The sequence below is a fragment of the Eublepharis macularius genome, chromosome 3 (assembly GCF_028583425.1).
Source record: "Eublepharis macularius isolate TG4126 chromosome 3, MPM_Emac_v1.0, whole genome shotgun sequence".
Classification (NCBI taxonomy): Eukaryota; Metazoa; Chordata; class Lepidosauria; order Squamata; family Eublepharidae; genus Eublepharis; species Eublepharis macularius.
In genome coordinates, this window is record NC_072792.1 from 66,615,425 (window position 1) to 66,629,155 (window position 13,731).

General features: G+C 41.0%; 1 protein-coding gene across 1 annotated transcript in view; it reads left to right on the forward strand.

Annotated features, from left to right (window-relative positions):
* Positions 1–13,731, forward strand: part of FRMPD4 (FERM and PDZ domain containing 4) — a 143,796-nt gene that overhangs the window by 119,516 nt on the left and 10,549 nt on the right. The window contains exons 10-15 of the mRNA XM_054974171.1: positions 228–354; positions 3,834–3,923; positions 4,406–4,588; positions 9,481–9,619; positions 10,329–11,387; positions 11,693–12,973. Of these exons, the coding sequence (XP_054830146.1) occupies positions 228–354; positions 3,834–3,923; positions 4,406–4,588; positions 9,481–9,619; positions 10,329–11,387; positions 11,693–12,973 (2,879 nt within the window). The remainder of the gene's footprint in view (positions 1–227; positions 355–3,833; positions 3,924–4,405; positions 4,589–9,480; positions 9,620–10,328; positions 11,388–11,692; positions 12,974–13,731) is intronic.

Below are 13,731 nucleotides of genomic sequence, written 5' to 3' on the forward strand. Positions count from 1 at the left end.
CATCTTGATCTTGCTTCATGGAAGAAAATGAAGACTTTTCTTCCAAGCTTTAACTATTCAGTTTTTCTGTCCCATATTTTTATGGAAGTGTCCTTTCAGTAAGCAGCCTATACCTTCACCTGAAAGTGTTACCAGTTGTATCAGAATAGTATTTCCTCTGTTCTGTGTTCACATAGCATAGCTTTTCCAGAGCAAAGTGTAAGTAAAAAGTATGTCTTGTGTTGCAGGAAAGAATGGGGGCTGGAGACTTTTCTTCCATCTGCTGTACTGCAGAGCATGAAAGAAAAGAACATAAAGAAAGCACTTTCACACCTTGTCAAAGCAAATCAAAACCTGGTTCCTCCAGGTAAAAAGGTAATACATTTACATCTTAATAGAAATATATTTTCATAATTGTGAAGAGCTGTATCTAAAGTAAAGCCCTTTAGAGAAACAAATGGCCAGAGCATTTTTTTTTCAGATATTGCCAGATTGTACAATGTACAGTGATTATTGCCATATTTCAAGAATAATTAAAAACATTAATTTATCCAAATCATCCTTTTATCATGAGAATGAAGGGAAATTGCTAGTTAACCACAGGGGCATATCTGTTTCTCTTCCACATTCATTTTGCTTTCACATTTCATAACAAAATTGCTAGCAAATTGCTTGCTCTCGGCTTGATGTTCTAAACTGCATTAACCAGAGACTCTGCGACAGCCACATGTCTTTCTCATCATGCCATCCACTGCATGCTGTAATATCGGTTAGTGAAGTATCCTGATCCAGTGATTCCACAAAGACTGTAATAGACATGCAGCTTTGGCTCTATTTAAGAATTGATTTGTACATTAAGAGCACAGGTCTGACAAAGATAAATACATGGTTAGTTCTACAGAAATTTGGCTGAATCTTTTTGTAATTTTTTAGCAACTGTGAAGACCCAGTTTGTCAAAAATGGCGTAGAATGTGAAAAAAATAAGATTTTTTAAAATACATGCATAAAATATTGCATAGAAGATTTGCATAAAAACCACTTGTATAAATACTTCACTTGTGACCCTCCCCCCACCAGCACTCCTGTTTGTATGTAACAAACTTATAAAATACAAAATACTGACTGTGATGGACAAACGGTCTGATTCAGAGTAAGGCAGCTTCATGTGTATTTATATGTAATTTAAGGGTAAACGCAAATGTGGACAGCGCATCATTAACCTGGGAAGGGCACTGGGATACCAGAAGGAAAGTTATGGGCAGAAAAGAAGGGAGTGGGGGTGAGTCTGAGTGAGGGATGGAGAATGGGGGCACCTGAAGTTCTTACAAGCTTCCTGCCAAGGATCCAGATCTAGGACAGCCAGTTGACTAGCAGGATGGGCACAAACTTCAGAGGCTGTTACTGAATGCAGACGAGGGTGTGGAATCACCTGAAGTCCCTGCAATTCTAATTGAGGCTAGGAGATGAACAAGCCAAGCCAAAATGCTGGTGATGTGGGGGGAGGGGAAGAAACCTGGAAGAGCCAGCTGGGGAAAGTAACCACTTTTGCTCAACTGACTTCATGAGCATCTTCCCTTCTTTCCTCTCCCCCTCCCCCAAAGCACATGGTGTGAGGGACTACTTCCTCAGGCATCTGCTGTAGTGGAAATCAGAGAATCTGTTTCATTTTAATTAATTGTTTTGCATTTTCACAAATACATACAGTCAGACTTAAATGAGCTGAACTTCTTTCTCCAGCACAGTAACTGCTGGAAATGCTGCTCTTGAGTGCATTCTGGAAGGAACCCTATGCCCTATTCTCCAGACTCATGAATCATGATCTGACACTTTGACCAGAGCTTCAGAGCACCTGTTCACCAGTTGCTGTCTTGGCAGAGCCTGTACTCCTCCCTTCTTTAATAAACACTGAGCTCAGATTGCTCTGCCCAGAGGCCACCACACAGCAGCATGTCGCTCCTTATATTGCTGCTAGTGGGCAAACAAGTTACCCTCCTCCTCAGCCAGTCTCAAAGCTTATTCCATATTCCCAGCCTCTCCCAACTCCTTCCCTGTCTTCCCCATTCCAAAATAATAAAGAGTCCAGAAGCACCTTTAAGACTAACCAACTTTATTGTAGCATACGCTTTCGAGAACTACAGCTCTCTTTGTCAGATGCATGGAGGGTATGAAGAAACTCCAGAGAGATAGTGTTCTCCTACTGGTTTCTACACCAGAACACTTCAGTCTGCCAGGACATTCCATCAAGGACTTAAAGGTCACTATAGTTCAACAGAAACATTTCAAAAACAAATCTGACCAGTTTCTTCTTGCCCTCCATGCATCTGACAAAGAGAACTGTGGTTCTCGAAAGCTTATGCTACAATAAAGTTGGTTAGTCTTAAAGGTGCTACTGGACTCTTTTTGATTTTGCTACTACAGACTAACACGGCTAACTCCTCTGCATCCATAATCGAAGGGGAAGCTGTTGAATTGGAATTCATATGTAAACTTGACTCAGTCAGACTTGGATTGAATAGAGACTCTGGATGGTTATCTCATTACCAGAAGTACTGCCTTCAGGCATTCCATTCAGATTCTGTTATGGAGGGGAAGGGTCACACTCAGCCTGGATTGTGCATTCTACCTCTTTCATGACTTTTTGTAACTGATTTACATTTACATAACCCTCACTCCTTGCACCCTCTCCCCCTTTCCCTCACCACCTATATATCTCTGGAGTATATAATGGTAGTGCAACTAGGAAATGGCAGGCATCCATAACCACGTGACCAACTACTTCATGGACTACCCTTCTGTCCAGATATAGTAAAAGGATTTCTGAGTGTCCACATGTGGATTGCTGATGCTGCAATTGTATTTTAAGTGGAGGAACAAATGTCATTACCAGTCATATCTTGGAAGCAACAAGATAAGGATGATCAGCTGGTTGGAAGGAACATTTAACTGGTCTGTAACCAAGCACTATAATAGCCTGGAGTTATCAGACACACAGAAGCAATGGTCATAGTGTTAGTAGAGCAATAAACCCATAGACATTTCGGTACATTTTGAAGATAAATTATTTTTAAAATCTAGCACACTGAGTCTAAAAAATTAAATAAAAGGCTGCTGCTTTGGACTAATTGGGGGGGAAATTGTGATCTATCTGAAAACCTTCAGTGGAGAAGTATCTATCTGTCTGTCTAGTACTGCTCATATGGCTATTGCCTTAAGCAGAAATTAAAATGGGAAGAACATTACTTAATGTCATTACTCTGATTTAATTATTGCCCCTATATATTTTGCCACAGAAAGAGTAATGGTATCATTTGTATCTGGTAATATCCATGTCACCTGCGCTCTCATAGTAGGTAGTTCCACACTTTTAAGTAGAGGGATATGGAAAAGTCATTAATCTAACAGTTCAGATCTTTCCTTTGCTTAAACTCCTTCAAGTAGTGCTTCTGAGAGCCAAGCTACAAGTGATGCCTGACACAGGTTGGACACTTGTCAGCTTCACTCAAGTTTTGATGGGAAATGTAGGCATTCTGGTCTTTCAGATGTAATGGAGAACCAAGCTGTAAAACCAGGATGCCTGCATTTCCCATCAAAACTTGAGGTAAGCTGGCAAGTGTCCAACATGTGTAAGGCATCACTTGTAGCTTGGCTCTGATTCAGTCCAGACTAAATTATGACCTAGAAATAATTTCTTCTTTTAGGCATTTTTCTAAGGAATACTTACTTTTGGTAATAAGAGTTTATCCAATTCCAATCTCCTTAGGCTGGGTAGTAATATAATAATTAATATATTTGTTTGATAATATTAACACTGAATCTTATCCCTTTTGTTGTTTTGTGTTTTCCTTAACTTCAGCTATCTGCTCTGCAAGCTAAAGTACACTATCTCAAGTTTCTCAGTGATCTACGGCTGTATGGGGGCCGAGTATTCAAGGCAACACTACTGGTAGGTTTTTTTCTTTTTAGTTACTGGCTGCTTTTGCTAAATACTCTGCATATTGTTATTTAACGGGATGATTAAGCCTCAGTTGCACAACTAATTTTGAGACTACTCATGCAAATGTCTCTAATATGGCTTAAAAATACTTTTGTAATCATCAGAACTTCTCTTATAAAGTTGTCCTCCCACAGTGTCAAGTATGGTTTTCTCTAAGAAGCAAATTTGGGGTGGTACTTAGTGTTAATGAGTACCGGCATCTTTCGGGGGAATCTCTCAAGTTCTGAGGGGCAATTGGAGGAAATCATTGCAACCATATAGATGAGTACTACCACCTTTTTAAAAACCAAAAAGCACTGTTAAGAAGTACAGAAAGTGATCCATACTTTGATAATTGTTTGAGAATTTGGCTTTAGTTCAACATAATCAGTGGAAGGGAGCCAGTCGTTATTATATAAACTCACTCTTTTTTTGTGCTTCCTGTGTTGCAGCAGGGAGAGAAGCGTTCTGAAGTGACATTGCTGGTGGGACCACGATATGGCATCAGCCACGTCATTAACACCAAAACAAACCTGGTGGCCCTGCTGGCTGATTTCAGCCACGTGAATAGAATCGAGATGTTTACAGAAGACGAAACCACTGTTAGAGTTGAGCTTCATGTGCTAGATGTAAAAGTAAGTTGTATGTCAGTTGAGCTTCATTGCTTCCATAAGATTCTCTGCTTCATCCCATTCTGTGCAAAGCACATGATTTTATTTGCAAATAACTCATAAGAGTCAGAAAGGATTTTCCTGGCAGCTTCAGATTTGGTGGCTCATCGAGTTCAACAGCAAATATAGTTCAATAAGTTCTTGTTTACTTTATATTTGAGCAATATTTTGGTTCCCAAAAAGCTCATTACACATTTGTAAAGAAGCTTTGTTTGAATTTTATTTTCTCATTAAGAATTCAGTTGCCTGAGTACATACATATTGGCTGTTTCACAGGCAGGCAAGGGCTATGTAAAGAGCTAGCGGTTGCTGTTCCTTCCTTTTTGATTTAGATGCTCACCTTCTCAGAAAACTGAGTTTCAGCCAAGTTTCCCAGACATTACAAAATATAAAATGCACACCTTTCCTTTGTGATCAAAATAATGAAGATTTTGTGAGACTCGATATTTTTTCCATGACTGCTTTGAGCAAGATGAGGGTGGCATTGGTAAAGCTCATACAGTTCTGCAAAAAGCAAAGCAAAAGATTTTGACCAAGAAAAGGTGTTTTTCATCAGATCTGAAACTTGTGCATGGTGTAATATTGTGAAAGTAGTAAGTAGTAATTAAATGTTATTTGTGCTTTACACAGATTTAATATCTGACTCTGGGAGATTTCCATTTATTGAGAACTTTATATGTGGTGGTGATGACCAGTAATCCCTAAATCTGCTGAAAGCACAAAGACTTTGCCCTTCAACCATTCTGAAGAAAGTGGGTTATCTCTTTCCCTTCTTCCTTCAGAACTAAGAGCACCTACCAGCATCAAATATAGGTAGGGAGAACTCAAGGCATTTTGTGGTCCCTTCTGATCAGATGTCCTCCAGAGGCAGGGCCTGCCACATGGGTTGTAGGAGGCCTGTACTTCTTCTCCCTCGCTGCCTCTGCTGAGTGCAAGGAGGGCTGCAGAAGTAGTGAGTCAGCCATCCCACCTTCCTTGCAGTGGCACAGTTGTGGAGACCATGCCACCCCTACCAATTTGGAAAGCAAAGTGGCCAGTTGGATCACTTAAGTGTTGGATCTATATATGGGAGATCCGTTTTAGTCCTTAGGAAAGCATCAATCCATTTTTCTCAATGTGTATTTTCCTGGGGAAAAATTATAATTTCAACTGATCTGAAAAAAATAAATAATTACAACTAGCACAGGATCCACAAGGACTTGTGAGGGGGAGCATCTAATTTTCCCCTCTCCCACTGTTTCCTCTCCCCTTTCCCTGAAAGACCCACATAGCTTCTTCCTTTTCCTGTTTGGTTCTCTCCTTCCCACCCACCCACCTACCTTTAACTGCCCCCCCCCCATCTTCAGCTTTCTTTCTGTTTGTCCCCCAGACAGCCTCTCCCTAAGAAAACACTGGCCGCATTGCACAGTGCCAGTTGCTGCACTAAGTTGCACGGTGCTGGTTTGTCTGGGTCCAGTTGCATGGCAGGGAACTATAAGAACTGTTAAAAAACTATCCTATTCTAGTCTGTTTCTTGGCTTTTCCAACTGTTGGTTCAGGTTTCCAGGCCTGGTTGAGCTATAGGGGCCTTTCTCTGGAAAAATATAGCCACTGTGACTCTGCAGTTTTCAGAGGTGCTAGATGAGATCTTAGCTTCAAGGCCAAGCCAAGAAGGAGTTTAGCACTTATGTTCCATCTCATTAGCAAGGCATTCTGGGAGAGAGAGATGTGTTCTGGTTGTGAATAAGTGCCAGCTGCAGAGGCATGTTGTCAAGGGGCCTGGCAACATCCTTGATTGGTCAGTCAGGATCAGGCCATTGCAGCCAGCCTGGCAATAAAGCAAGGGTTTTCATTCCAGTTTGTCCCACCGTTCTGCATGGTTGTTGGTGGATACCTGCTGATCCATGCTTTTTGTGCTCTGGATCTGCTTACCAGAATAGGTGTCAGCCTAGGTCTCTTGCAGTTATATTTTAGACTGAAGATCTACTTGGACTCGATGCTCTTATCCTGGCAAGGTAACATCTATGTCAGAGGACCAAAGTCGGTATACTATTTCAGGGTAGTTATTTGCACATTTCTATGTTTGTCATCTTTTGCACTCTTCTTAATAAACTTTTTTATACTGCTGTGATGTTATTTGGGTTTGGGGGCTTCAGTCTAAACAAGTGCCTCGGTGTATTTTGGCTACAGCTACCCAAGTGATTGTTTTGTGGAGCTCAGCCTACAGGCCTGCTACCTTGCAGGGCTGACTTCTTGTTTGGCACCTGGTAGGGCTGGAGACTTGTCCCTTGATCTCACAGCTGAGGGCTGGTTTGGGAAGAATAATATGGCACGTTGCCCTGGACAGTGAGGATCCACTCCCTAGCTTTGAATGTTTTACTCTTGACCACTACTCTGGCCCTCTTGTGGGACGGGGGGGGGGGGGGGGCTGTGACAAGCACATCACTTTCCCCTTTTTCCTCTTTCCTTCCTCTTGGCATCCCACATATCCTTAACTTTCTCTGCTGCCTTCTGTCATTCCCATCCACTAAATAAAGATGGCATCCCCCCATCTTTATCTATATTTCTTAATTTACTTCATTTATATACAGCCTTTCTCCACAATGGGGACTCAAAGCATCTTATATCATTCTCCTCTCTTCCATTTTATCCTCACAACAACCCTGTGAAGAAGGTTAGGCTAAGAAAGTATGACTGGCCCAAAGTCACCCCATGAGCTTCCATGGCAGAGTAGAGATTTGAACCTGGATCTCCCAGAGCTTAATCTGAAACTCTAACCATTACATCACAGTGTCTGTCATGGGATGACTGCTGTCAAACAGTTAGCAAACCGGCAGGCTTGGATGAGCCATGCAAGTTGTGTGGTAGCAAATTGCCTTGTGGTTTCTGCCAGGCCTAGCCAGGTAAGTCTTCCATCAAAGGTCAAAACAGTCATAGAAACAGCCCTGCCTCTTCATCCACCCTTTCACTGACACAGTCTAAGGCTCAAAAGCTTGCAATGTTGTTGTGGTTGCCTAGCAACCCCCACAATAGCTACTGAAGAGGGAATTTGTTTCTTAAAGCTACAGACATTGCTTTAAAAGTATCCTCAGACAAGGCCATACTGCTAATTTCAACTTCCAACCTAGAATACATTAACTGGAGTACTTCCAGCTGTTTTTAAGGCTATATCTGCATCTTCTGCTGCTATATTATTTCAATATGACTGAAAATTAAATCAAGGGTTCCAGGATATGCATCACTAAGAAAAACAGGAAAATGCAGCATAAAAGGGCCTAGTACAGATAAACACCTCTCCAGACTCTACACAGATTTCGATGGATCCAGCAGTTCAGTCTGCCAGGGCTTGACACAGAGCATGTTGTTCCCATTCTTTGTGTACTAAATATGTAAAAATATGAACCATCACATGGAAGGATGCTTGTAATTAAATAGACAAGCCATCTCTTCTGTTTGTGTTAGAATTTGAAAATATGCGCAATATGCAGGGGTCATTTCATAAAAAAAGAGCTGGAGGAACTCATTAGCATAACTCATCAGCATAACTCATTAGCATATGCCACTCCCCTTGACATCACCAGCAGTGTGTCATTAGCATAACTGATTTGCATATACCACACCCCCTGACATCACCTATCCTGGGTGTTTTGGACCCAATCCTGGCCATTTGGGGCCAAAATTGGGCTCAAAATGGCAAAAGGGGGCCTTAAATGTCCAAAAATGGCCCTTTTGGGCCTGGTTTGGGGCTGAAATGGCCCAGATCGGGTCAGTGCTGGGCAGGAGAGGGTTCCCCCATCCGGCACTGATCCAATCCAGGCTGTTTCGGCCCCAATCCAGGCCGAAACAGGCCCAAAATGGCTGAAAGTCAGGTGAGCAGGGCCACCTGACGTGACCTCTTTGGAGAACCGCCGGAACTGCATTCCTGCATGTTCCCCCTCAAAATGAGCCCTGGCAATATGCATAGTGACTGGAAACTGCAAGCTGCTGAATTCTAGGATATGAAACTAACTCCAAAATTCCTATATAATTGTGTACTAGCTTATAGAATTTTCACATTTTTAGCAGAAGAGGAAGTGCACTGTGCAGCAGAGACTATCTACACAGTGTACAGAGCTTGTTCATAGAAGCCAAGCCTATATTCTTGAGTTACTATGCAAAACCCTTCTTGACAGGGGTTTTCAGATAACTTTTGACAGGATGGGTAAAGAGTATAGCTTCAGTAATTACATCTTGCCTTTCACTGATGATCATTACAAAAATCAAACACACAATTCAGAAGCAAAGTGAATATTATCATGTTGGATGGACACCAACTATAATCTCATCGCTGTAATGAAACAAAGCTGGAAATTGCTCTTGTGACTGAAATCAGTAATCTGGATATTGCACTTGAGTTCCTCTCACCTGTGAAGCAGGAATGATCTATACATGGTTGGTTGCCTGCAGTTCTTAGCGTGCTTCTGAAACAACACTTTTTTGCATCATATCTTAATATTTTTTACAAAGATACGGTAACATGCAGAATTAGTTGTAGTTTCAGTATTTTGCTTTAGGTTTACTTTTTTTTAAGCAATAAAGCATAATCAAAGAATGTGAAAAGCTATCATTTATCTTACGTATCTAAAATTTGTGGAAATGTTTTAAAACTCAAGATTCAGGTCACAGTCTGAAGCTTACTTTTTAAAGCTCTTTACAAAAAATGCGACTTGTTTCTCCTTAATCATGTTTGAGGTCATGTTGTCAGTTTAATTCCACAAGTGGATTAGTTTACTGCAAGTTATTTTTTCCTACATATTTTATACTCTTCATATTGGTATGTTTTGGTCCCTCTAAGCGGTACAGGTGTTGATCATGACTTTGTTGTTTCTTCTGCATAGCCAATCACTTTGCTAATGGAATCCTCCGATGCCATGAATCTTGCCTGTTTAACAGCGGGATATTACAGACTTCTTGTTGATTCCAGGCGCTCAATATTTAACATGGCCAGTAAGAAAAATGGTGGAAGCCGTGAAGCAGGTAATAAATAGCCATAATGCAACAAAAACTTATATATGGAAATAATGTATCAGTTTGCTTTCTGGACAAGCTTGTTTTCTCTGCCATGAAGATAAAAGCCACTACAAATCTGATCTGTGGAATCAACATCTTTTAAAAAGCATGCTGAACTCGAGACTGTGAAAGTTGACATCAGTGTGGAAATACTAATTTCTGTATCTTCTGGGCCAATCAAAAATGCATAATTGGGTCTACTTTGCTTGAATATACATTCCTTTTTGGTTTGGATATACATATCTGTAATCTCAAACTAAGTTTACAGATAAAAGGGTTCCTGTAGAGTTTGGTAATGAGATCTCCAAGGGGTTTTTAAAAAGTTATTTACTCAAGCTGTGACTCAAAACTTAAATAAATAACCTAGGATACTGAGAAGAGGTGGCTGTTATTTAATAAATGTATATGTTTTACAATAATGATATAGTGAAACTTAAAATGCAATAAAAAGTTTGTAAGTGAACAACAGAAGATAAAATCAGAAATAGGTGTTAGGAAATGTTGTCGAAGGTTATGAACTTTCCAGTAGATTAACAACAGGGTAGAACTGTTTTAAGCAGTTGTTTCACTGTTAAAATGTATATTTAAGAATATTAAATCATTTAACATTAAGGTATCCTAAATACCATAAATTAAGTTGATAATTTTCTTTTTTCCTCCATTTACCCTTATTTAGGGATTGAAACTAAGGTGAAGCATAACCTCCATGGGACTGAGTGGAATTGTGTAGCGAAGACCACTACTTTCCCAGCAGAGGGAGAACATGAGACGCACATGTTTGTAGACTCAAAACAGAAAACTGCAGATGCTTCTGACAGCACCTTATGCCCAAAAGATCACAGGCATCTGTACATAGAAAGTGTCTATCATTCAAGTGAATTTGATCAGCAGCTGGCTAAACAGAATGACTCTGCAGAGGCGGAAGAAAACGGAAGTTTAAGCCAGCAGTCTGCACTGTCATACTCAGGACTGGAATCCAGCAAGAAAGCACAGGGATCTCCAAGGGCAGCAAAAGTATCCTTTATATTTGGAGATCACAGTTTAGATGGCATTAATCCCCAAACTCTTGGCTATGAGAGACTGTTGGATGAAAGCCCAGAAGCATTGGATAAGCAAAGAGCTCTTTATATGAGCCATACCAGTGAAATTAAGGGGTTGGAGTTGTCCCCGGATGCAGAAAGCATTCAGTTTGCTGCTAATTCTGTGTATTCAGGCTTAAATGATAACAAAATCTTTGGAGCTGCTGAAGGAATAGAAGAGCCTTTGCTACATGATATTTGCTATGCAGAGAACACAGATGATGCTGAGGATGAAGATGAAGTAAGCTGCGAGGAAGACATAATGGTGGGAGAAATCAGTAGGCCTGCTCTGCTCAGCCTTTCAGGGTCCAGTGATGACATCATTGATCTGACATCACTCCCACCTCCGGAAGGGGATGATAATGAAGATGACTTCCTATTGCATTCGCTAAACATGGCCATTGCTGCTCCTCCACCTGGATTCAGGGATAGCTCTGACGAAGAAGATTCTCAGAATCATACAACACAGTACAGAGAAGATAAAGATCAAACTAATAACATAGGTAATGATGATATTCCTGTGTCACTTATTGATGCTGTCCCTACTAATGCCGAAGAAAAATGTGAAAAGAGGCTAGATGATGCTGTGGTTTCTACTCTTCAAGCGCTGGAGGCCTTGGCAGCTTCAGAGGAACAGCAGACAAATGACAATTCAGGTTCTTTCACTACTGTTACATTTATTCATTGAAAAAAAATCATACCATTCCATCCATTTTTCACCATTTCCCTTTTTCACCATTAGCTCTTTGGGCAATATTCCATGCTTTACAATTTTTTTTTGCCATCACCTGCACATATCACATAATAGAACTACCATTATGTTAAGTTGCCTTTTTTGGAAACTGTGCTATTTGTGAATCAGTATTTTAAAACCATTTTTAGCTAACAAATCCCATTTCTTATTTTATTCAAGTGCCTGACATGGTTTCATTAATTGGCTCTTATTTTTTGTGGCATACAGGTGTAGCCATCTTGAGAGCATATAGCCCTGAATCATCATCCGATTCTGGCAATGAAACAAACTCTTCTGAAATGACTGAAAATTCTGAATTGGCCACAGCACAGAAACTGAGTGAAAATGCCACTCGCATGTTTTTATCTGCTAATGAAGGTTATCAACCTCTTGTGGAACCCCAGGCTGAATATTCCATCACCAAGAATCAAGCTGGAGGACTTCTTATGAAATCCTCACAGTCTCCAGCTAATCAGCAAGTTACAGAACTGCAGTCTAAAGTTGTGCCTTCAAAGCAGATTCTTCATTCAGATAACATGGAGATGGAACCAGAAACCATGGAAACAAAGTCTGTTACTGAATATTTTAGTAAGCTGCATATGGGGTCTGTTGTGTATTCTTGCACTACTAAACGGAAAAATAAGGTTACTGATGGGGAAGCAAAAGCAACCCCTGATGGCAATGCTGTTATGAAAAAACAACAGGGAACTAAAAAAACAGACACTGATGAGCAAAAGGGCAAATTCGGCACTCTTTCCTCAAGAGAGAGTCAACGCATAAGCACTTTTAATGTGGAAAGAACTGCCTTTCGCAAGGATGGCCAAAGATGGTATGCTGCTTCAGACGAGGGAGCAGTAGAGAAACCAAATTTGGAACCAGTGAATGGGAAGACTGTTCCAAGAGTTTCTAGTTTGGGGAAAATGGAAATGGATTGCAAAGATGAGATGCATCCTGAGATTGATCATGGTGGTATTTTAGAGCACGAGCCAGAGGAAAATTTTGTATCAGATGTGACCACTCTGTCTTCACACAAAGACCTAAACAACCCTGAAGACATTGACTTATCTGATGACCATTCGTCAAAACTTCCAGAAGCAGAGCAGAGTGTGACTAGATTATGCGAGTATCACTTAGCTAAGCGTATGTCATCCTTGCAGAGTGAAGGCCATTTTTCACTACAAAGCTCACAGTGCTCTTCGGTGGATGCAGGATGTAGCACAGGCAGCAGCACATGTGGAACCCCAGTTGAATCTCCCCTTTGTAACTCAGAGGCTAAGCACATTATGCCTGATACAATGGGAAAAGGCATGAGCTATATTCCAGTGGATGAAAGAGCTGCCATGCTTCCCAGCCACGGAACAACATACAAGGACCTGCATCCGCAGTCTGAAACTGTGTGTCACAGAATGGCAGTGCCTGTTATGCATTCCCCAGTTAATTCCGCTGACCCTCTGTTTGGCACTTTAAGAGATGGATGTCACAGAATCCCCAAGATTAAAGAAACCACAGGTACGGCAGCCACAAAGCATTAATATGATTATGTATAAAAGCCAAGGTTGCAATTTAAAACCATGAAAACCCATCTGATGGAACCCCAAATTTTATGATATTAATTTTAGGACCATTTTTCACACACACTAATTCAGAAATCCCATTTCTGTGGAAAAGCATAAACTCACATGCATACCACAAAACATCAATGTGGCCCCATGTGTGAATACTGAAATCCAGAGACTGGGACCATGAACAGACAAGTAAGATCTTTCTACAAACCTGAAAAGGCCCCAGGTTTGCAGAAAAATCTAAAATCTTTTTAAAAAATAAAAATACATTTGGGGGGGGGTTACCCCACCAGTGATAGAAGCAGTACCTGTAGCTTTAATAAATGGATACCTTCTGAGATCTCAGTGACTATTATGGGGGTTACTAAGCAATCACAACATCACTACCAACTTTCAACCCTTGGTTTCAGTCAATAAAAGACAGGGGGGCAGGACCCTTTGCAGGGAGGTTTGGCCTAGCAGCCCTGACTGGAGGATTTACAGGGACCAGGCCTGGCAGCAACTGCTCCTGGACCTGCATGATTCATCCATGTCCAGCAGTGACCCCTTGGTGACACTACTATTCAACAACAGTCACCACACAAAAGGCGGTGTGGTATAGTAGTAAGAGTCTAAGACTACAATCTAGTAGCCCCAGGTTCAATCCTCATTCTGACATGAATGGGTGAGTTTGGGCTAGTCATGCTCAGGGTAACCTATTCCACA